The sequence below is a fragment of the Garra rufa genome, chromosome 25 (genome assembly GCF_049309525.1).
Source record: "Garra rufa chromosome 25, GarRuf1.0, whole genome shotgun sequence".
Taxonomy (NCBI): Eukaryota; Metazoa; Chordata; class Actinopteri; order Cypriniformes; family Cyprinidae; genus Garra; species Garra rufa.
This window is the reverse complement of record NC_133385.1, coordinates 18,465,069-18,490,068: the sequence shown is the minus strand read 5'-3', so window position 1 is coordinate 18,490,068 and position 25,000 is coordinate 18,465,069. Positions and strand designations below refer to the sequence as shown.

Below are 25,000 nucleotides of genomic sequence, written 5' to 3'. Positions count from 1 at the left end.
GAAGAAGGCGTTGTGAGGTCCTTTTCCAAACAGCTCCTTCAACCCACCCTTCTTCTCAGGAAATTTGTCATAGATTTGACGAATGTCCACTGTCTCCAGGAGTGCATCGTTGTACGAATAATTCGTCTGACTGATGTGAACGAACAAATGCTTGTTGTACTGTGGAAAGAGATGGAATGAGATCAATACAACATTACTACAGGCTACCAAAAAAATGTAACTAACATACTCTTATTGTGCACAAAAACAATTGCATAAGATGTTTGTTACCAGGCCTGGAGACCTTTTTTATAGTTCAAATGCCATCCCAAATGTTGTTTGTGTGAGTAATGAAGCATTTCAGATTGCATTTGTGAGGCATTTCAGGTACGTTCTGAACCTCTTCCCCAAAGCTGAAAATTTTTGTGACTGGACGACTGTATCGAGAGCGCAACTCGTTCTGCGTATAGCTACAAACGCAAGATTAATAGCCGCTGTCACGCCAGACCAGAGGGACAAGCATTTCATAGAGATGCTGCCAACATGATCGATTACACAGGTCTGCTTTAACACGGACGCAAGGCATTTCAGTAACCTGTAGGTCACAAGAACTTCTTCCCAGGTCTCACTTTTAATCTACAAATGCTGTTTTGTCTTCATTGTCTGGAGTGTAGTCAGATCAGTGCTTAAATAGGACATTCAGCATCGGTCTGATGATTTGAAGACACTTTAAAAAATGAAAAACGTCTGTCATTAATTACTCACCCTCATGTTGTTACAAAGCCATAAGACCTTTGTTAATCTTCAGAACACAAATTAAGATATTTTTGATGGAATCCAAGAGCCCTGCATAGACAGCAATGCAACTACAACGTTCAAGGCCCAGAAAGGTAGTAGGACATTCTTTTAAATTTTGGGTGAACTATCCCTTTAAGAATCCCACTTCTGGATGACAACTGGCTCATAATAAAGCATGTTTAGAGCTACACTTCTGGGTTCTTCTAGTTTACCAGAAAAGTTCTGTTTTAGCTTAGTTTTTTTTTTTTTTAATTGAGCTGAAAATGATTTTGGAGGAGATTTGAGGTTTTGTAGATTTCCATTATTATCAGTGGATCAGGAAAAACGCAGGATGTGACCTCGGTCATCATGACCATCTCTAATAAGAGCCAGCTGCCCTGCAGCTGGTGTCAGTAGATTTGCACTTGTCTAAAGCATCACACAAGGTCAATGACTCAAGGCTAAATGCTAGGGATGCACCGAAATGAAAATTCTTGGCGAAACGGAAAACCGAAAAAGAGGAAACCAAGGCCGAAAACCGAAACACCGAAAGAATTATGCCAATTATTAGTACCATTGCATTTATGGCTATGACTGTGTACTAATCTTACTAAAATCAAGGCATTGCAATTGCATAAATTAATATTAAAGTTTCAAAGAATAAATCAATTATATTAATTTAAACAATTATTATCAATCAAGTATTACTTAAATAACATATACATATATTTTGCTGCCTTTGTTTAAATTTTGTTTAATTGTTTACATTTTTATAACACATTATCTTGTGGATCCATCAGTTCACATTTACAACTCTACGTGTTTCTCTTCCAGCAGGAGGCGCTGTCAGAATAATATTACACAAAGCAGCGCAGCAAATGACTTTGAAACGTGCAGCGCTCATATTTATTCAATGGATAGCCTTTTGAAGTTTCATCGCAATTCTTGTCTTTCAGTCCCCACATTTAAGACCACCTGAAATTATAATTAAGACTTTCTTAACCCATAATAACACTGCAGTCATCAATGAAAATTAAGAGCTTTATTTCAAGAACCGACTTTCAAAAACAAACCTTACACAAAATACATTTCTTTTTATTTTTTTTCCCACCATGTTCAGGGCACAAGAAGATATTAGGGGACGAAATTAATATCAGCATATGAAGTATAATCGTCTCTCATTGTCTGTGAAAGAATGCACATCAGATGCTGAAAGTCAGTTTTTACTTTCGCTTTAACATATTGCGCAGTTTTCACGTTGCTTGTGTGATATCCATTGGCTCACCTCCATGGTTTAAAACATAAATATTTATAAAAATACAGTATATAGAAAAGACATATCTTTAAAAATATTGCGACGTAACACCAACGTAAAGCCATTGTTTTTCACTCACTGAAAGCTACATCTGTGTCGATCTCTGCTCTCATCACTGGCTGCACGCACCACTGCAGACACACCCCCTCTTGAAATTTCGGCATTACATGTTTTGCAAATCGCTATCCGTGGATCTTTCTCAGATATACTGAAATACGTCCACACCGCAGACGTGTCGCTTCAGACAAGCACGTGCAGGCTGCAGTTTCTGTTTGCGTCAACATACTGTTTCACTTTGGGGCCATTTTCGGCCGAAAATTTTTGGTGGCCGAATATTTGGTGCATCCCTACTAAATGCAAAATCATCAGTAATGTCTCATCAACACCAAAGATATGCAAATAAGATTTTTAAAATATTATTACTTGGGTAATATTGCAATGAATTTACTATAATATTATTTCTTATTATTTCTTAATTCTACAGAATTGGTGCACACTGCTGTCCCACAACCAAAAAAACACATAAAAAAAAAAAAAAAACATTTTAAGTATTCAAATCTTAGATGTTTACTAAGATCCTTCTATTATCTATTGTAACCTACAATCATATTTAAAAAGTATAAGTAAGCTTAATATATATATAAAATCATCATTTATTGGTTATTTTCAATTATAATTTGCAACTTCCGAAAATTATATTGCATTTTATTCCATTGTTGTTTTTAATATAATTTAGATTTTTTTTTTGTGTAAAAAAAAAAAAAAAAGTAGTTTGCATGTAACTTTAAACAATGTCAATTTTTCTATAATTAAACATTTTTTGCGGAAGTCTTTCCATAACATTCAGTGTTTATATGTGTACACCTGTTCTGAACTGTGCTAACCATGTGCTGATTAGCATCTTTGAGCTAGGTTCAAAAGTATCTAAAAATGTCACTACAGAAACAATCACGATCGAAACATTTGGTGAACATTTGATTCAGTAATGTGGTGTGGTCGCTACCAAAACATTACTGTCACTACCGAAAATGTGCTGTCATGACCGAAACATTAGATGTTTTGTCAAAAATAAAGTAGGTCGAATTACCAACTAAGATGTCATATAGATGATAGTGTTTGGTTCAGTGTATATTCAAACTGATGAATCCTTAAGTTTAAAAAAAAAAAGTATGATCAACTTTATGCCTTTTACAAAGAAAAACTTGATTCAAAATACAACAAATCTCCTTAATCACACTTGAAATATTCTTAAAATTTTAACTGTTTACCTTTAAAAATATTTGATAAAATAGAAAAAATATATATTTACAAGGAACATGTAAGCAAAATCTTAATAGGTCAATATAACGCTTCTTCTTAAATGATATATTACTGTGTTTCGGTAGTGACACATTTGGGGAGAGGAGAAATATTCCAAAACTTTCTGAAAATACAATATGAAAGTTACCGGAAAAATTACTACAAATGTGTACCTTGCAATTTGCATACATATAAAATTTGTTGTAAAAGACATATTTTTTCCTACTCTGACTTTGAACCAATTTTGTAAAATGTCCCACATACTTTATAACATTAATTATTTAGATACAAAATACAAAATGATATTTGTTTTTATATATAATTTTTTTTCTAAATGTAACGTACATTATTTTAAAATGTTTATCAAATAATAAAAATTGCAGAGCTGTTGAAACGTGCTGCTTGTGTGTAAAAATTGTAGGTCCTCAGTAGTAAAGCTGTAAAGCAGCTGTATTTTAGAGTAGCAGTGGCGCTGCGGCTGCTAAAGCAGGTCAAGGCTGCTCTTGTGTCGCTGTGTCACTGCAGTGGTTCTGGTACGTGTGCTGACTCACTGAATCTGGGTCCCGCTGATGCTCCAGGAAGGAGGAAAACTCCACCAGCCGCAGTTTCGAGGTGCCGATAGAGCGCCCGTGCCACGCCGGGACTGCGGCTGCCAGGGATGTGGGGGACTCATAAGCTACGCACACAAAAACAGCATTTCAATGCATAAGCGGTGTATTAAAGCAATAAGCCATTAAAGGAGAAGTTCACTTCCAGAACAAACATTTACAGATAATTTACTAATTTACCCTTGTCATCTTTCGTTCTTCAGTCGTAAAGAAATTATGTTTTTTGAGGAAAATATTTCAAGTTTTCTCTCCATATAGTGGACTTCTATGGTGGCCTCGAGTTTGAACTTCCAAAATGCAGTTTTAATGAGGCTTCAAAGAGCTCTAAACAATCCCAGCCAAGAAAGAAGGGTCTTATCTAACAAAACGATCAGTTATTTTTCTAAAAAAATTGGACAATTTACATTCTTTTTAACCTCAAATGCTTGTCTTGTCTAGCTCTGCGTGAACTCTGGTTCAAGATGGTTAGGGTATGTTGAGAAACTACCATCTCATTTTCTCCTCCAACTTCAAAATCGTCCTACATTGCACGTGCACTTTGTACACACTGGGTTGGTAATGAAGATCAAACGCCCTTTACAAAAAAAGCCAAAACAGCAATGTGGGATGATTTTGAAGTTGGAAGAGAAAATGAGATTGTAGTTTTTCAACATACCCTAACCATCTTGAACCAGAATACACAGAGTTCACACAGAACTAGACAAGACGAGCATTTGAGATTAAAAAGTATATAAATTGTAATATGTTTTAGAGAATAACCGATCGTTACTCTAGATAATGGCTTAAATAAATAAGCAAAATAAATAAATTAATAATAAAAAAAAGTCGAAGAAGCCGAAGCCATAGAAACCATATACGAGAAACCTAGGCAGAAGCCAAGAAAAAAAATAAATAAGTAAAAAGTCGAAGAGGCCGAAGCCACTATCCCAGCCTTCTTCCTCAGCTGGGATCGTTTAGAGCCCTTTGAAGCTGCATTTAAACTGCATTTTGAGATTCAAACTCACAGTCACCATAGAAGTCCAATATATGGAGAGAAATCCTGAATTTTTTTTATAATTTCTTTACGACAGGGGATGACAAGGGGGTGAACTATCTGTACATTTTTGTTCTGGAAGCAAACTTTTCCTTTAAGAGTAATTTAAATATAATAAATATACTGTAATTTTTTAAATTATTATTTGTTACACCAAGTAATGTACTTCTTGCATTAATAAACAAATAAATCATTAATAAGCATCAAACAAAAAGTAGCCGTTTTGATTTGATATTGACGTTTTGAGTGGCTCATCCAAGCAAATATAAGATCCAGAATTATTCTTTTAAAATTAAACAAAATCTAAGCAGGTATACACATTCATAAAAGTATCAAAGGCATCTGTTAACTATGAATACACACACCTGCGATGGCTGTGGCTGTCTGGATGGGGTAACTCTGCTGTGCGAACGGTTTCACACTAAAGAACAAAAGAGGTGATTATCACAAGGTGTCATTTTTAATGCACACTTTGAGTGTAAGTTAGTGTTAGTTATAGACACTTACTCTTGTGAGGAACCAGGCTGCCCTGTTGACACTTGCCAAATCTAGAAGCAAAAAGCAAATGTATTTCAGTGTTATAGTGTAAAACAATACTGATGTATTGATATATTCTTCTGCTTGTTCTTTAAATAAACACTAAATGGTTTTAAAGTATCAGAGGTGTTTCTAACCCCTGTCGCCCCAGGCAAGGTGGGTCGTGGGAGTCCGGCGAGCCCCAGTCGGCTGTGGATGGCCGTGGCCGAGACGATCTGCGCTGAAGACATGGCCGCCATCCTGTTGATGGCATCATTCTTCATGCTTTGGTCCTTCAATGACACAGAGAAGATAAAGCTCCTGCTCCCTTACTGCTATAAAACCTTGTTTATCATTTAAACTTCCAGAGCTTCACTATACAAGCTAAATGGCAAAATAGTTTTGCCATTGACCTTTGAAACTGAACAGTGTTAAAACTCAAACTAAACAACTTCTGTCTGAACTTAATATTTACTTTTATAAAAACTTAAATAGTTTTATGTAAGCACTCAGCACAACATATAGCATACGTGAGGAACTCAAAGCTGTAAAATAAAAGGAAATTAAATTCAGCACAGAGAGCTTTATGAGTCACAGATACTACGATGTGTGAATTACTTTCAATCTACAAACACTTTAGAGCAGCAACATCCCTCAAATGTTGCTGAACTGTTGTTGTTAAAGGTTTGTGAGTTCCCAGAATTAAAGTGCGGTTAGTTTTGACTTTTTGCACACTGCGGTTGTTTGCTTTTTGCATCACCGTTAGTTGTGTGATGATTGATATCATTTACTTTCATTTTTTGACAACCTTATGTGTACATAGGCCTTGTGTGAAGGCCTTTTTGTAAGAAATGCTGCATAAATGCAAGCAGTCAGCTTGAAAGCAGCAGTCAGACTGTCTGATGAATGTGTTGCATTGTGGTCAAGCAGACTGACAAGTACTGGAGCGCATATGCTTAACGGGAACCCTTGTATGGCTTAATATAACGTAAATGATGTCTCTTACTGAAATATGTTGTAGAAAACCCATGAAAGATTTACTTCATTTAAAAAAAAAAAAATCATATTTTGAACTTTGGAGGGTGCCTTTTTGCTGGTGTAAAATGTTTGCACTCGGTAAGCTACTGCCGCTATTTTTGCCACAACACAATACAAAATAAAATACAGATTCGATGCCACAGTGTGCTGTTTTTGGTTGTAATTTTCAGTTGAAGGGCAACATGAGAAGCGATGTATGTCTTCACTGCTTTTCCTAGCAATAAGAAGAGAAGAAAAAATGGGAAGACCTGCGTTTTTGTCCTCTCCACTTTAACCCTGATGCCTTTGAGGCTTACAGTAGACCACAGCTACGCTAGATGCCATTCTGACAGGATGTAAACATGGTGATGCTTGTCATGATGCCACAGTCACTGAAGGAGTTTCTCAGTGCGGATTTCACAGGCGTTTGGACTCCTTGTGGGGAAAAATCGATGGTATTGCATTTGGTTTAAGCCTATGTTTATAATTTACCACCTGAAAGCTCTTTAAGTGGCTGTGGTCATCGTATCAGTTTTTTATTTTTCAAATTGTGTTGCAGAAATAATAGCAACAGGTAGAGCCAGTAGCTCAGCGAGTGCAACCATTTCACATAATTAAAAATAATGGTGCCCACCATAGTTCAAAATATGTATAAAACGATGTGGATTTTTAAAACAAGGTAAGTCTTTAATAGATTTTTTACTACATATTTCAGTAAGAGACATCATTTATGTTATATTAAGCCATACAAGTCTTAATACCCAGGAAAGAACAGCCTTTTGTATCATCATAGACGCTGCCAAATAAAATGAGCAACCAACCGATCCTCTTTGCCTTGTTTCTACTTTGGCAAAAGCACCAAAAAAAAGGATATGGAAGAACTAAAAAGAGGTTTTGCCAGTGGACTGTCATTCGCTGTTTAACCACCAGATGCCACAGCTGCTCAAAAGCATGATGCTTTGACATCCCTCCACACATCCGGTCAGCCAATGATAACATCAGCATCAACACTATACATTTTGTTGTACATAGTATAATAATAATGTACAGCTGAGGTCAAATAATCTGGTACAGAATCTGTAAAATGTAAATTATTTGACCAAAATAAGAGGGACTGACCTGAATAAGATATTTCACATAAAATACATATACATATAGTTCACAAGAGAAAATAATAGTTTGTTATAGTTTGAATTTATAAAAATGACCTGTTCAAAAGTTTACATACACTTGATTCTTAATACTGTGTTGTTACCTGAACGATCCACAGCTGTTTTTTTGCTTAGCGATAGTTGTTTATGAGTTTGTCCTGAACAGTTAAACTGCCTGCTGTTCTTCAGAAAAATCCTTCAGGTAGGGCTGGGCGATATGGCAAAAAAAAATTTTTTCATATCAGTCGATGTCGATAATTATCACGATAAATGTCAAATCTTTATATCTATCAATATTAAAGGCAGATTTTTACTCCTGAATGAAAGAAAAACCAGATAATTATTTATGGTTTATTGTCAGAACATGACAAATACTTTCCAAACAATGATCAATTGAGGTAGAATACAGATTATAATATTACTAGTAAAATCAACATCAGTAGAATACAATATTATTAATATTAATAGAATATATAAAAAGTTTTTTTTTAATAAAAAATAAGAACTGTAATATAATACAACACTTGTAACATGACTCTGACTCTAAATGCAGAGTTAAAGTGATTTTTGAGTATATTTATCATTCAACAAAAATAAGAATAGACAAATCTTTTCAGCATGCCAATCCCTCTGTGCAACTGATTTAACACATTTTGTAAAATGTTTTAGCTGTCTGACAATATAAATACAAAATAAAAAAATGGTTCAGGGCTCTATGCTTACTTTTCTTGCTAGGAGCACTTGTGCTCCTAACTTAAAATATTTAGAGCACAGTTAAAATTTTAGGAGCAAATTCTAAACAATAATCAAAACTCTGATTAAAAAAAAGTGCATTCCTATTACGACATTCGACCCCTTAAAGTGATTTACAGGGAAATTTTGTTTTGTACCTTTGTTTTTACCCTTTCATCTGTTTAATGAGGCTCAGAGGTTAAATGAATGCAATCAAAATCATAAATTCTTGTTGAGATTAATGTTTTTAGTATAAAATTACGACTACAGAAATATTAAAGATTTAAATAACTGAACAGATCTGCCAGCAGATGGCGGCAAGACACTGATTTAATTACTGAATCATATTCATTTGATTCGTTCGAACGGATGATTCATTCGGGATTCAAGCAAGTGACTCTCTTTATGAATGGCAAATTGAATCATTTCACTCATTTCATTCATAAACGAAACACCGCGCAGTTGTGACTTGTTTCAGATTACTTTTGACGACGAAATAGAACAAAATCAGGCAATAGTGTTATAGTCAGTCAATGTAAGTCACTTAATAAATTCTTGTTTATTTAACTGCTGTATTAGATCAATATGTCATTTACAAACTCCCTTAAAAATTATTAAAAGCTGTCACTCATCTTAGTTCGCGATATCACAAAGCTCTATTATAAACAACGATGCTCTCTATACTGCACAATCAGTCTCTTATTTACACTCTCTTTACACTTTATAATGAAAGGATTCGTGAGATTTGTCTGTGATACATTACTCAACCTTGCAAAAACACGTAGAAAGCTTTGAAGCTCCCCTGAGCGCAAACACAAATATGCTGATCGGGTCAGTCGCACATGGTGCTCCTAAATTTTTTTTTTTTACAGTCGCACGTACTAATTTTCAGTCGCAAATGCAAGTGAAATGGTTGCACTAGAGCCCTGTGGCTGTAAACTAAATACTGCGTGCGGCATCCGGAAGTGCAGGCTGCAAAATGCCTGCGCAGTGTTACGTATAGTTGTTTTTTCTTCGGAAGCATCAGTAAGCGTTTAAACCTTCTGTAATAGTTACATATGAGTCCCTCAGTTGTCCTCTGTGTGAAAAGATGGGTCTCAAAATCATACGGTCATTGTTGGAAAGGGTTCAAATACACAAAAATGCTGAAAAAAACAAAGAATTTGTGGGACCTGAAGGATTTTTTCTGAAGAACAGCAGGCAGTTTAACTGTTTAGGACAAAGTCATGAACAACTATCACTAAACAAAAAAACACAGCTGTGGATTATTCAGGTAACAACACAGTATTAAGAATCAAGTGTATGTAAACTTTTGAACGGAATCATTTTTATAAATTCCACAATTATTTTCTCTTGTGGACTATATGTAAACATATTTCATGTGAAATATCTTATTCAGGTCAATACTAAATAAAAAATAACATGCATTTTGAATGATCCCTCTTATTTTGGTAAAATAAATGTAACATTTTGCAGATTTTGACCTCAACTGTATATCACACATTAAATATTTTGGCGTGCATGTGATGCCTTTCCAAAACAAACACACTTTTGTGTGAAACAGGAAGGAAACGGACAAACATGCAGAAGAAAAGAAGTTAGCCAGTTGACTGCATACTAAGCAGGCCAGTCACAAGCAGGAAATCTAGGTTACAGACAGCCAAACAGCAGGGCACTCGTGTATACACACACACACACACACACACACACACACACACACACACACACACACACACACACACACTGTTCAGTACAGATATGGCCTGAGACGCTACACACACACATCAACACAGAGACTGTGTCAAACACAAGATTGGCATGTACCTTTAGCTTGGAGTGAAATTCTCTGGATTTCCTCCGGGCAAGAACCTGGATATGACTAGAGACCTGGTGACACACACACAAACACAAAAGGAGCATTTTGTAACCATGGAGATGAAAGGCCCCCTGCCATTAGCCACAAAAATATGCACTTTAATTACAAACAGAACATCCAACACAACCTTTCATATCATTTGTTTGAGAACAAGACAGGAGGAAAGCGATCGGCTATTTAATTTGTTAAAATTCCAGTTTTGAAGTCAAACTGACTTTAGGGTAAAATTGTAAAGATTTGCACTGAATTGAGAGCACAAAGCAACAGGTGTCCACTCGGTGAAGAAGGCTTTGGTAACCAAGGAAGGCAGTAAGCCAGCGAGACAACGTTTGGATGAAGCCATAAACAAAGTCTGGCTCATCACAATGTGAATTTACTGGAAATAGCCTCTGTGACCAGCATTATTTATTTCATGTCACGCTCAGAAGTTGAAGAAGCTTTACTAACCTGCTTTCTCGTTCGTGTCTTGCCCGTTCTGAGCTTGATGTATCTGGCGATTAATTCGTTACGACCTGCAAGAGAAAACAAAGAAATATTTGATAATGGAAAGTAACATTATACAAACAAATTATTTCAGTGACTTCACACTGATTCTTTCTTTTGCTTGTGTTTGCTGTAAAACTTTATTATTTAAGGTTACACCAATACACCAGTAGTGACGACCAGAAATGTATATTAAACACATACAGCAGATGAATATAGATGGAAATTCATGAAGAATTAACTAAAGTATTATACAACACAAACTACATACAATTAAAAAAAATAATTAAATAATTTTATATCAAATTATATTTTTTTATTACATTTAATTATTTGATTTAAAAAAACAATTACACTAAACTATCACTAAATTAAATTAAATTAAATAATTTTAAATCAAAGTAATTTTTTTTATTAAATCACACTGGCCTACAACCCACATAAAAATTAAATTCAATCATTTTAAATCAAATTAAACGTTATTAAATTTAATTAGTTGATTAAAAAAACTAATTGCCCTAAATTAAATTAAATTAAAATTAAATTTTTATATTTTTTATTTAATTTAATTATTTGACTGAAACAAAATAAAATGTACTTAATTAAAAAAAAAATTAAATTTAATTTAATTTAAATTAAATCATTTTATATCAATTTTGTTTTATTAAATTACTGGTCTACAACCCACATAAAATTAAATACAATGAAAAATTTGTTAAATTTTAAATAAAAAGAAAAATTAATTGCACTAAATTAAATTTAAAATTAATGAATTGTAGCAAATTAACATTAATATGGCACAGCCAAAGATAATTAATGTAAACGTTGGCCAGTCACTGGCCTACAACCCAAATAAAATAAAACAAAAAACAACTAAATAAAATAAAATACTAAAAAATACTTTTAAATCAAGTTAAAATTTGAAGTTAAATCTAAATAAAATTAACTAAAAAAATCGATTTATGGATTGCACTAAATTAAAATAAAAATGCTTTTTAAATGATATGGCAGAAGCAAACATCAGTGCATAACTTTATTGTATGTTCTTCATATAATACTATGATACTCAGTTTAGGAGCTATAAAAGCATAATGTGAATACGAAATACTGAGCTTGTAGTGCTTTTAGAAGCTTGACAGTTTCTGCTCTTTAACATATAACACATGAAAATATATTGCGACCAGGGTGAACCTTGTCAGCCAACAAAGAGCGTCAGGGTATTTTCTCCAGCTAGCCTTTACCCAATGTGCCTGCAGTGTAATCTCTTCTAACCCAGACCTGGGCCTCCCTATTCTTCCAAACACAAACACGCGCGTACACACTCACACACACGCTCTGTACGCTCACAATGTGGGCATTCATGCACACTCCGCTCTCAGATCAAAGACACTCCAAACGGCCAGCTGTAAGCATGCTTACTGCTGCATAATTCATTCTTTTCAGTCACTTGAAAACATGCTCAGCTGGACTTGGCAAACCTGCAAAACAACCTCCGGAGAGAAAAGGGACTTACAGGGACAGAGAAAGAGAGAGAGAGAGAGGGCCTGTCGACGAGTGTTGAGTTTTGAGAGTCTCCCCTGTGGAGTTTGCTAGACAAACCAAAGCACAAACTGATCAAAGAGACTAGCTTACTCTCAACAAGACATAAGATAAACAACATTATCATCACAGAATTACTCAATGACAGATGATTATTACTCAACACTCCCTTACAAACAGTGCTGTGGTACAGTGATAATATCAAAAAATAATCACACAAAAGATGATATATATATATATATATATATATATATATATATATATATATATATATATATATAAATAAATTGCGATAAATTGTTAAATGCTTATTCTGATTTATGTATATTAAAATATATAAATAAATAAGAGAGCATATTACATTTTATTGCGTTTTAAATGAGTAAAAAAATCTTATTGACAAATTGGCAAAACCTAGGATAGTGGCAAATTTTAAAAATGTAGAATTACACCTAATTATGATTTGGGGTGAAAGTAATTTGTCTTTTAATACATAATGAATTGATTTTGGTTGTAAATATGCCTGACAAGACTGATATTTTAGTTGGTGTCTTCTGTAAATTAGGAAAAAATGTATGATATTTATTTTTTTGCTCAGAAAAAAACTAACAAAAATGCAATGAAATTAAACAGAAAACTTTCTAATATTTTTTGGAAAAACAACAACAATTTAAAGCAGTATTACACGTTTTTATGCTTAAACACTTTGACCCATATATATTCAATTAAAATAAATAAATAATTAAATAAATAAATAAATAAAATAATTGTGTGCATGTAGGTAATTTATATGTATTAAAAAATTATATTTACTTACATCTTTACTTCAATACATAGAATGACATTTTTATTTTATCAAAGTATTAACAAGAAATATTTAATATTAACAACACAAAACAAAAATACAAACTATATTAATATGATAATAGTAATTATATAATATGTAAATAACATACATAGATACACAATTTTTAAATCATATATTACATGATATATTAATACATTAGTATTACATTAATTGTATATATTTTAAATATTTTATATAGTATATTGTATTATTATATGTAACTACTATATAAATAATAATTAATCTAAAAAATGTTTTATGTTATATATATATATATATATATATATATATATATGAATAAAAAGTTAAAAAGAACAGCATTTATTCAAAACAGAATTGTTTTCTAACAATATATGTCTTTACTATCACTTTTTCTTAATCAATTTAACACATACTTGCTGAATAAAAGTATTAATTTCTTTCACAGAAAGAAATAAAAAAAATTACTGGCCCCAAACTTTGAACGGTAGTGTATATTGTTACAAAATGATTTCTATTTGAAATATTTTTTATGTTTTATTCATCAAAGAATCCTGAAAAAGTATCACAGTTTCCAAAAAAACATTAAGCAGCACATCATTGATGATAAATCAGCATATTAAAATGATTTCTGAAAGATTTTGTGACACTGAAGACCGGAGTAATAACTTTGCATCACATCAAATTACATTTTAATGTGTATTAAAATAGAAAACAACCATTTTAAATTGCATTTGTATATTACATATATTACATATATAATTACAATTATGAACTACTATAGATTATATATAATTATATAATAAAATATATATATATATATGGCTGATGATACACTAATAACAGGATATCTGAATCATCTAAAACTGATGACTCAGCATTGTTGTTCTCTTAGAAAGTTGTTCAGGTTTGGTGATGACTCACTCAACAACAGCGAGTCATTAAGAGCGAGTGATGACAAAAATGTTAAAAGCAAACACAGGACTAAGAGAGACTTATAGTTAAACCTCTGACCAAGAACGCTACAAGATGTGAATGTGTGCACTGAAATCAGCAGTAAAAAAAAACCCAGCGAGGGGGTCAAAGGCATTCCTTTATAGTGGCGTTACAAAAGTGTTGATGTTATGCTGGTGGAGGGCAGGCCACAAAAGCCGCTGAGGATGTGGTAGGTTAAAGGTCATAAAATTACAATATCAGCTTGATCAGCACAAACTGAGGAACACCCACTGTTTGCAATTAAAAGCCAACTGATAAATGGACCTCACACTGTTCGCAGGGTTAACCTCAGCGCGTCTTCAGTGGGGAAAGATGGCGCCAAAAATGGATCTCGTCAATCATCGTGCACTGACAGCTTTCTCTGCCGTCAGTCTCTTCCAACAAACAAAATGAAAGCATGTGATTTATGCTGTGATATCCAAAGCTGAGTGCTTTTCTCAGGATTTTTTAGTTTCTAAAGCAACAGGTACAATTGGGGCAGTCGGAGTCGGACTTGTAACCCAAAGGTTGCAGGTTCGAGTCTGAGGTCCGGCAGGGATTGTAGGTGGGGGGAGTGAATGTACAGCACTCTCTCCACCCTCAATACCACGACTGAGGTGAGTCCCTTGAGCAAGGCACCGAACCCCCAACGGCTCCCCGGCCGCCGCAGCAATGGCTGCCCACTGCTCCGGGTGTGTGTTCACGGTGTGTGTGTTCACTACTGTGTGTGTGCGCTTGGATGGGTTAAATGCAGAGCACAAATTCCTGGTATGGGTCACCATACTTGGCCTCACGTCACCTCCTTTCCTATCCTTTTTCCTTTTCCAATGTCTGAAAAGTACAGTTCAACCAAAAATAAGATTTCTGTCATCATCTACTCACTCTTATGTCATTACAATCCTGTATGGCTTACATTTCAGTATTTTTCTAAGACATAGCTATCATATGGCTTCAGAAAACTTGGAATATAGTGCATGTGTTGTATATTATAGTAGCAGTGTTCATTTTGTCAGTCATTTTTTAATTTAGTCTTAGTCTATTAAATTACTCTTGGTTATAGTCCTGTGTAAAATGTACTTTTTAGCCATTATCATATTAAGTCTGCCTCATCCTGTTTTGGTTTAGTCTGGGGTTTTTTTTCCAACTGAATGTCTGAGCAATTTAGTCTAGTTTTAGTCAATGATAACATTTTAAACTAATAAAAATATTTATATAATCGTAATGATTGTCGTCATTTGAGGAATTTGCACAAATCAACAGAACGTAAACTCATACACATGGTTTATTTGACCTCATCTAGTGTACTGGTTTATTATAGGCTATATAATATAAAAATTAGTGATTCAAATAATTCCAAATTGATGTTTCTTTATTAAAACAACAGCGGTTGAGTAAGTGCATTCATTCAGCAACCACAATTACAAACAATATATACAGATCTTGTGACAGAACACTATGGAAGCCTGTTTCCGCCACTAAATAAAAAATAAAAAAGTTTTTTGTGAATTTTAATCTCACTATTCTTTTTTTTTTTTCCCACTATTCTGACTTTTTTCTGAATTGCGAGATAAACTTGCAATTGCATTATAAAGTCATAATTCTGAGATATAAACTTGCAATTTTGAGAAGTGAAGTTGGAACTGCTATAAAAAAAAAGTCAGAATTGCAAGTAGCAAAATTTTGACTTAACTCATAATTCTGAGAAAAAAGTCACTATTGCAAGATATAAACTCACAATTGCAAAAAAAGTCAAAATTGTGAGATATAAACTCACAGTTGTGAGAAAAAGGTTAGAATTGCGCAATTGCAAAAAAATTCTCACATTTCTGACTTTTTTTTGTTATTGTGAGTTTATATCTCGCAATTCTGATTTTTTATCACAACTGTGACTTTATATCTCACAATTCTGACTTGATAACTCATAATTCGGATAAAAAAGTCAGAACTGTGGGATATAAACTCGCAATTGCAAGAAAAAAGTCAGAACTGTGGGATATAAACTCGCAATTGCAAGAAAAAAGTCAGAACTGTGGGATATAAACTCGCAATTGCAAGAAAAGTCAGAATCGTGAGTTTTTTTTGCAATTGTGAGTTTATGTCTCGCAATTTTGACTTTTGTGTTACAACTGTGACTTTTTATCTTGACTTGATAACTCATAATTCTGAGAAAAAAGTCATAACTGTGGGATAAACTCGCAATTGTGAGAAAAAAGTCAGAATTGCAAGATAGAAACTCGCAATTGCAAGAAAAAAGTCAAAATTGCGACATGTAAACTCGCAATTCTGACTTTATTCTTGCAATTGTGATTTGATAACTCATAAATCTGAGAAAAAAAGTCAGACTTGTGAGCTATAAACTCAATTGCAAGAAAAAAGTCAAAATTGCGCAATAAAAAGAATTGCGAGTTTGTGTATTGCAATTCTGAATTTACAACTTGCAATTGTGAGTTTATATCTCACAATTCCGAGAAGAAAAGCCATTCTTTTTATTTTTTATTCAGTAACGGAAATGGGCTTTCATACAACACAGACGGGATGAATGACACTTTTATTTAAGCGGAACATGGACATGGCTAAACTTTAGCTTACTAGTTTGTCTGTGTTTTCAAATCATCGTCTGCGCTTCTGCAATAAAGAGCGAGCGTGTGCAGTGCACATGGTTGCCAGATTGCATAAATTAATTAAGCTCTGATCTGGGCATTTGAACTTGTGATATCCGGCAACTGCACACATGACAGCTCGCACCTACAGCAGTCCGCAATAATTTTTTGTCTCCTTTTTTAGTTTCATCTTTTATCGTCAACAATATTGCATGCTGACAGAGTCACAGTCATCACTTACTGACCTTATTGTCATCTCGTCATTATCTCGTTTTAGTCATGGGAGAAAAGCTCGTCAGCTAATATTTTTCGCCATAGTATTTTTCATCATAGTACACTATAGTAGATACTTCATTGTGATTTTGAGTCCTTTTTGAAGCTTTAATACATTGAAGACAGTATACAAAATTGTTCGGTGTGCTGTAGGAAAATAAATGCTGATTTGAAACAACATAAGGGTGAGTAAATGATGACAGAAGTTTCATTTTTGGATAAACTAATCTTTTAGGGTGTGATAAAACAAGTAAAATCGCTAACATTGCAGCATTAGCTCTTTTCTAATATGAACCACCTGTATGGCAAGCCGTTTTAGCCTACAATATACTAAGTGTTACTCGTCGTAATTGCATTTTTACTAGTAACAAAAATGAATGGAAGTCAATGGAGACATATGACTAGTAAAAATGAATTTGTAGAGCTCTCTAATTGGAATTGGTACTAGTAAGAATTGAATTAGAGAGCTCTGTAATTGGAATTGTTACTGGTAAGAATTGAATTAGACAGCTCTCTAATTGTAATTGTAACTAGTAAAAATTGATTTAAAGAGCTCTCTAATTGGTATTGTTACTAGTAGGAATTGATTATAGAGCTCTCTAACTGAATTGTTACTTGTAAAAATGCTTTTACGATGAGTAACGCTTAGTATATTTTAGGCTAAAACGGCTTGCCATACACCTGTGACTCTCTGGCCAACTCTATTTGTTCTTTATTTTGATTTCAGATAACACTAACTCAAGTCTCCATTCTCTGTGCTGAGACTGTCTGAGGAGAGTTTAGACTGCATGGGTCATTGAAGAGTAAGTGTGACGTCAGAAGTGAGACGCGTGGCTCACTCACTCTCACACTTCATCATATGGTCATAATCCTATCAACTAAAATATCTCTCAGATATAAAAGTCATGAAATCAGATAAAACCATTTGGTTCACCTTACAAATCTTTGAAAAGCTTTGAGCATTTCAAATGACCCACGAGTATTGGGGTGTTGATCTCCGGGTGTGATGGTGACGGGCAGGACAGAAACCCCAAATCTTTGGGACAATGGCTCCACTGCCCTGCCAGGCCTGATGGATGACTCGGGCTGCTATTAGAATCACAATGGCCCAAAATGAAAAATACAAAGACTTTCTGCAGGAGGTCCATGACTAAGGATTGACAAGTCTAAACTGAGACTGCAATATTCATAGCTGACTTCCAAGAGCTTATCGAGATACTTTATCGGTAGGTTTACGTTATATTTTAAGCAACAGAATACAACAATGAAGAACAGAATAGAACAATGATGGATATAATTTTCAATAATATTACAATCACAAAAACAGGCTTGAAATAATTCACTTTGCATCAAAATTCTAAAAGCATGCCTAATGTATAGTGTTTTATAAGAATTATATATTTCTGTACTTAAGTTGTTGTTTATTCTTTGTTTGGGTTTTATGACAAGTGTGTAATAATAATAATGATAATAAAAATGTATTATTACTACTATTATTATTATTATTATCATCATCATCATTATAGAAATCTCAGGTAATATTTCGTGACATTAAAACATAAAAAAAATACATTTAATTTAATGATAATAAAAAAATACTAAATTAATAATAGTGTATTTTATAAACATAAAATGTGTTATAATAACTATTTAATATTTAATGAGTATGGTACAAAACACCAACAACAATAATAATTGTAATAATGATAATATAATACATATTTTAGTTAATTGTTATTTTCATAAAAAAAACTAAATTTTATTAAATATTAAATTAATATTATTATATTTTATAAACAAAAATGTGTTATAATAACTATTTAATATTTAATGATTATGGTATAAAACATCAACATCCTCAACAACAACAATTATATTAAAATATATATATATTATGGTTAATTGTTATTATTATATAAAAATAAATTCAATAATACAAATAAACTAAATTAATAATATATTTTACAAACAAAATGTGTTATAATAACTAGTTAATATTTAATGATTAAAACAAAAATTATAATTGTAAAAAATAATAAATATCATAGCTAATTGTTATTATCAAATTTAAAAACAATAAAATAAATAAAATTAATAATATTATATTTTATAAAAACTATTTAATATTTAAAGATTATGGCATAAAATATCAACAACAATAATAATGGTAAAAATAATAATAAATATATTATAGCTAACTATTATTATCACATAAAAACATTTAAAATACATTTATAATAATATATTTATAAACTAAATGTGTTATAATATGAAATATAAAAAATATATTATAGTTTATTGTTATTATCATGTAAAAAAACTTAATTCAATTTTATAATAACAATAATAATATTAATAAACTAAATTAATAATATTATATTCTATAAACATAAAGCTAATTGTTATCATCATAAAAAAATAAATTCAATTTAATAATAATAAAATAAAATAAATTTATAATATTATAAATATAATATTATTTTTATAATTATATTTATGGATATATAAACTAAATTAATAATATTATGTTTTATAAACATAAAATTTGTTTAATGAACTATTTAATGATTATGGTATAAAACATCAACAGCAATAATTTTTGTATTAATAATAATAATAAAATATATTATAGTTATTTGCTATTATCATATAAAAATAAATTTTATTTAATAATAATTATGAAAATAAGCTAAATTATTATAAAAATATATTATAGTTTATTGTTATTATCATGTAAAAAACTTATTTCAATTTAATAATAACAATAATAATAATAATAATAATAATAATAAATTAAGTTAATAATATTATATTATATAAACAAACAAAGCTAATTGTTATTATCATAAAAAACTAAATTCAATTTAATAATAATAAAATAAATTTTTAAAATAAATATAATATTATTTTCATGATTATATTTATAAATATATAAACTAAATTAATAATATTAATAAACATAAAATGTATTATAAGAACTGTTTAATATTTAATATTATGGTATAAAACATTAACAACAACAATAATAATTGTAATAATAATAATAATAAAATATATTATAGTTAACTGCTATTATCATATAAAAATATTTTATTTAATAATAATTATGAAAATAAACTAAATTAATATAAAAATATATTATAGTTTATTGTTATTATCATGTAAAAAACCTAAATTAAATTTAATAACAACAATAATAATAATAAAAACTAAATTAATATTATATATTTTTAAACAAAGCTAATTGTTTTGATCATAAAATAATATAATAATAAAATAAAATAAATTAATAATATTATTTTCATAATTATATTTATAAATATATAAACTAAATTAATAATATTATATTTTATAAACATAAAATGTGTTAAGAACTATTTAATATTGAATGATTATGGTATAAAACATCAACAACAACAATATTTGTAATAATAATAATAATAATAATAATAATAAAATATATTATAGTTAATTGCTATTATCATATAAAAAATAAATTTTATTTAATATGAAAATATGAAAATAAACTAAATTAATAAAATTACATTTTATAAACATATAATAATAATAATAATTATTATTATTATTATATATTCACTATTATAATTATTTTATATTTAATGCTTATGGTTTAATTTATATTTATTACATTACGATGATATATTATGTGTAACTGAAAACAGAAGTATGTGACAGGTCAGTTAACAACTATGCATCATAATATTTTTTCCAAAAACATCAAATGTTGCAAAAACAATCTCAGCCTAAATCAAATCTAAATTCAGACAACTTCTTTCCACTCTTCACTCAGCTGCTAAGTTTTGGAAAGAGCTGAACTTAGATGTTTTCCATCATTACGTTAGTGTCCCAAAACAAACATGACTCCACCTTTCTAAACAACTCTGATCCAAATACACAGCTACACGTACAAAAGTTTGATTGTGATAAATCAAGCCATTCTGACCTGACTGTCACTCCATTGTCCAGTGACGCTAACAGACTTATCATCTACCTGCTCATTTAGTGCACGAGCATGAACGACAAAATGCCATATGGTTATAAGTAAAGGTCAGCCTCCAAAAGCAGATGGTGGTCTGAACAATCCCCTCTCTGGGAGTCAGTCAGCTTAAACTGATACGATCTGCAGGCTCAATGCAGGTGTTTCCCTGAGAGCAGGACCGAGGGGTGCGGCCAGCTTTCCCCCTGCCAGATAAAGCCATTCACACACACACACACACGCTTATGTGCACACACATGCCTGCTACCATCTGATTAGAGTTAGCCAGCTGTCCTCTGTGACGGCTAGAGCCCGTAACACGATGACACCCCTCCGTCCGCAAACCATTTTCAGAGGGAGGGTCTGAGAGGAAATTCAAGGCCAGATGGCAAGAGACCGTGACGGACAGTCTTTTCTTTTCCAGTGGACACCCCCCCACACAGCACTCATCCCGCCAAAACTGCTACGACTATTTAGAGAAACCAATTCGGAGAGGAAAGTTATGGCCATGATCAGACGGACCCAAATTGTACTTGATAAACTCGAAAACAATCAGGAACAAATCGAATATATTCAGGGAGCCTGGTCATCACTATCAACTTTTAAGTCAAACTTTATTCATAAAGCACATTTAAAAAGCAACAGAAGTTGAAGCAGGCACTGTAAAATGTAAAGAATAAAAGTTTAACTTTAATTTTTCTTAAAAAATGAGGATGAATAAATAAATAAATAAATAAAATATTACATGTTTCTGGTATTTTTCTGTGCAGTTTATCAAATAAATGTTTTACTAAATAGATAAAAGATAAAAGAAAAGAAAAGAAAAACCCTGAAAAAAAGCTTTTATAAAAATAATATTAAAATATAAATGCAGTTTATGAAAGAAATGTTTCTCTTTGTAAGCTTTAAAATAAAATAAACCATATCTAAAACAAATAAGCTTTTATTAAAAAAAAAATAGATTAAAAAAAACATCTCTGAAAAAAAATAAGCTTTTATAGAAATAATAAAATAAAATGCAGTTTATCAAAGAAATTTTTCTCTGTGGAAGTTTATATTAGAAATAAATAAATAAAATATTACATGTTTCTGGTCTTTTCTGTGCAGTTTATCAAATAAATGTCTCACTTTTATAAAAATAAAATTTGATGAAAGAAAAGAAAAGACAAGAAAAGAAAAGAAACAATCCCTGAAAAAAAATAAGCTTTTACAAAAATAATAATAAAATAATATTAAAATATAAATGCAGTTTATGAAAGAAATGTTTCTCTTTGTAAGCGTTTATTAAATAAAATACACCATATCTGAAACAAATAAGCTTTTATTCAAATAAAATAAAATAAACCATCTCTGAAAAAATTAAACATTTATAAAAATAAAAAATAAAATAAAATGCAGTTTATCAAAAAAATATTTATCTGTGTAAGTTTATATTAAAAATAAATAAATAAAATGCACAATCTCTAAAACAACTAAGCTTTTATAAAAAAAAATAAGAAAAAAAATAAAATAAAGAAATGTTTCTCTTTGTAAGCTGTTATTAAAATAAAGTAAAATAAAATAAATAAAATAAGATAAGATAAGATAAAATACACCATATCTGAAACAAATAAGCTTTTATTCAAAAGAAATAAAATAAAATAAAATAAAATGAAAAAAAGATAAAATAATAATAATTATTATTATTATAAACTGTCACAAATTTTTTTAGAATTAAATTTCAAGTTAAAATGAAAAAAAGTGTGTTTATCAAAGTTTAAAGAAATGTTTCGCTTTTATAACAATAAAATTAAATTAAAAAATTAAATACAATTTAATTAAAAATGCACCATCTCTAAAACAACTAAGCTTTTATAAAAATAATAAAATAAAATAATTGTGTGTGGTTTATCAAAGAAATGTATAAAAACAAAATATAATAATAAAATAAAATTCAGTTTATCAAAGAAATGTTTCTCTTTGTAAGTTTTTTGTAAGTTAAAAAATAATAATAATAAAAAAGTACCATATCTAAAACAACTACGTTTTTATAACAACAAATAAAATAAAAAAGCAGTTTATTAAAAGAAATGTTTTTCTTTTTAAGATTCTACTGAAATAAATAAAATAAAAACATAAAATAAAATGCACCATCTCTGAAACAACTAAGCTTTTATAAAAAACAATAAGATCAAATAAAATGCAGTTTATTAAAGAAAGGTTTCTCTTTTTAATATTTTATTAAAAATAAAAAAATAAAAAAATAAAACAAAAAACAAAAAATAAATAAATAAAACGCACTATCTTGGAAACAACTAAGCTTATAATAATAAAAAATGAATAAGATCAAATAAAAATAATATGCAGTTTATTAAAGAAATGTTTCTCTTTTTAAGATTTTATTTTTAAAAAATAATAAAATAAAATAATTGTGTGTGGTTTATCAAAGAAATGTATAAAAACAAAATATAATAATAAAATAAAATTCAGTTTATCAAAGAAATGTTTCTATTTGTAAGTTTTTTGTAAGTTAAAAAATAATAATAATAAAAAAGTACCATTTCTAAAACAACTACGTTTTTATAACAACAAATAAAATAAAAAAGCAGTTTATTAAAAGAAATGTTTTTCTTTTTAAGATTCTACTGAAATAAATAAAATAAAAACATAAAATAAAATGCACCATCTCTGAAACAACTAAGCTTTTATAAAAAACAATAAGATCAAATAAAATGCAGTTTATTAAAGAAAGGTTTCTCTTTTTAATATTTTATTAAAAATAAAAAAATAAAAAAATAAAACAAAAAACTAAAAATAAATAAATAAAACGCACTATCTTTGAAACAACTAAGCTTATAATAATAAAAAATGAATAAGATCAAATAAAAATAATATGCAGTTTATTAAAGAAATGTTTCTCTTTTTAAGATTTTATTTAAAAAAAATAATAAAATAAAATAAAATAAAATGACATTTCCAAAGCTGCTCAGATTTCAACCAATGGAGGCCACTGGTTAAACATCAAGTCCTGCCCTAAATTTATTCCCTTTAAAGGTTGTTATACTCAGCAATACATCACATTATGAACGTAAAATGGATTCTAAATGTGTTTCACCGTCAAACAGAAGGAAGCACTGCTAGTCCCAAGTCACAGTAAACCGCTCACTGCAGTATGCTTGATGTTAAAAGCCCTGCAAGTGCGTACACATACGAAAGTCTGCTACAGAAAAAGCTCTAGAATGCTGAAAGCTTCTCTTCCTGCGATAGAAAGAAACTGGAAACACAGAGTGGAAGGACTCAGTTTGGAGCTTTTTTTCTTTAATGGGAGCAATTAAGCATGCTTCCTGTGTGTGTGTGTGTGTGTGTGTGTGTGTGTGTGTGTGTGTGTGTGTGTGTGTGTGTGTGTGTGTGTGAGTGTGTGAGTGTGGACATGTAAGTGAGCACAAGTGTGCTTGTCTGACTGTGTCCTAACATGGTGCGCTGGCTGGAAACATCACACCAGTCTGCTGGAAATCACACGTGGAAAATCCAAACAACCCCAAATGACCTCTCGCTCACTCCCTCTCAGACTCTACCTCGCTTTCTCCCTCATTTAGTTTTGCTTGATAAAGTTGCTGCGTGCAAACGTCATGAAAGGAGAGCTAAAAATGACGTTTGTTCGTCTGCCAAGATAAACTTGACAACCAAATGAAGTTTAGATTGAAGACAGAAACTTGTGTAACAAAGGCACACTGAATGAGCTAATGTGTATTTTAATGTGATGATCATTCAAAATAAGATGTGTGGTTTCAATTATTCTATTTTTAATATTGAGGACTTTTGTATGTGCAGCAACATCACAGATTTTTTTGGAATTGAAGTCTTGATTCACATGCAACTTTTTCCACCATTGCTGTACATACAGCACTAATAAAGCAAACTAGGGAAGCATGGTAAGCAAAATAAAACTGAAATCGTGATATGGCTCATTACAACTGTCGAATCACAAAGGGTGTTATATAGATACATTTCAGAGTTTAAAAAAT

At 30.9% G+C, this 25,000-nt stretch overlaps 2 protein-coding genes across 2 annotated transcripts in view; one reads left to right on the top strand and one right to left on the bottom strand.

Moving 5' to 3' along the window:
• Window positions 1-25,000, bottom strand: part of LOC141301277 (transcriptional enhancer factor TEF-1-like) — a 67,742-nt gene that overhangs the window by 11,113 nt on the left and 31,629 nt on the right. The window contains exons 2-8 of the mRNA XM_073831530.1: window positions 10,751-10,815; window positions 10,252-10,314; window positions 5,686-5,820; window positions 5,519-5,559; window positions 5,377-5,432; window positions 3,922-4,046; window positions 1-159 (exon numbers count right to left, since the gene is read on the bottom strand). The exon at window positions 1-159 is cut by the window's left edge and continues 15 nt beyond it. Of these exons, the coding sequence (XP_073687631.1) occupies window positions 1-159; window positions 3,922-4,046; window positions 5,377-5,432; window positions 5,519-5,559; window positions 5,686-5,820; window positions 10,252-10,314; window positions 10,751-10,815 (644 nt within the window). The remainder of the gene's footprint in view (window positions 160-3,921; window positions 4,047-5,376; window positions 5,433-5,518; window positions 5,560-5,685; window positions 5,821-10,251; window positions 10,315-10,750; window positions 10,816-25,000) is intronic.
• LOC141302188 (probable polypeptide N-acetylgalactosaminyltransferase 8) overlaps window positions 24,448-25,000 on the top strand; it is a 7,380-nt gene continuing 6,827 nt past the window's right edge. Inside the window, exon 1 of the mRNA XM_073832373.1 lies at window positions 24,448-24,627. Coding sequence (XP_073688474.1) covers window positions 24,448-24,627 — 180 coding nt within the window. The remainder of the gene's footprint in view (window positions 24,628-25,000) is intronic.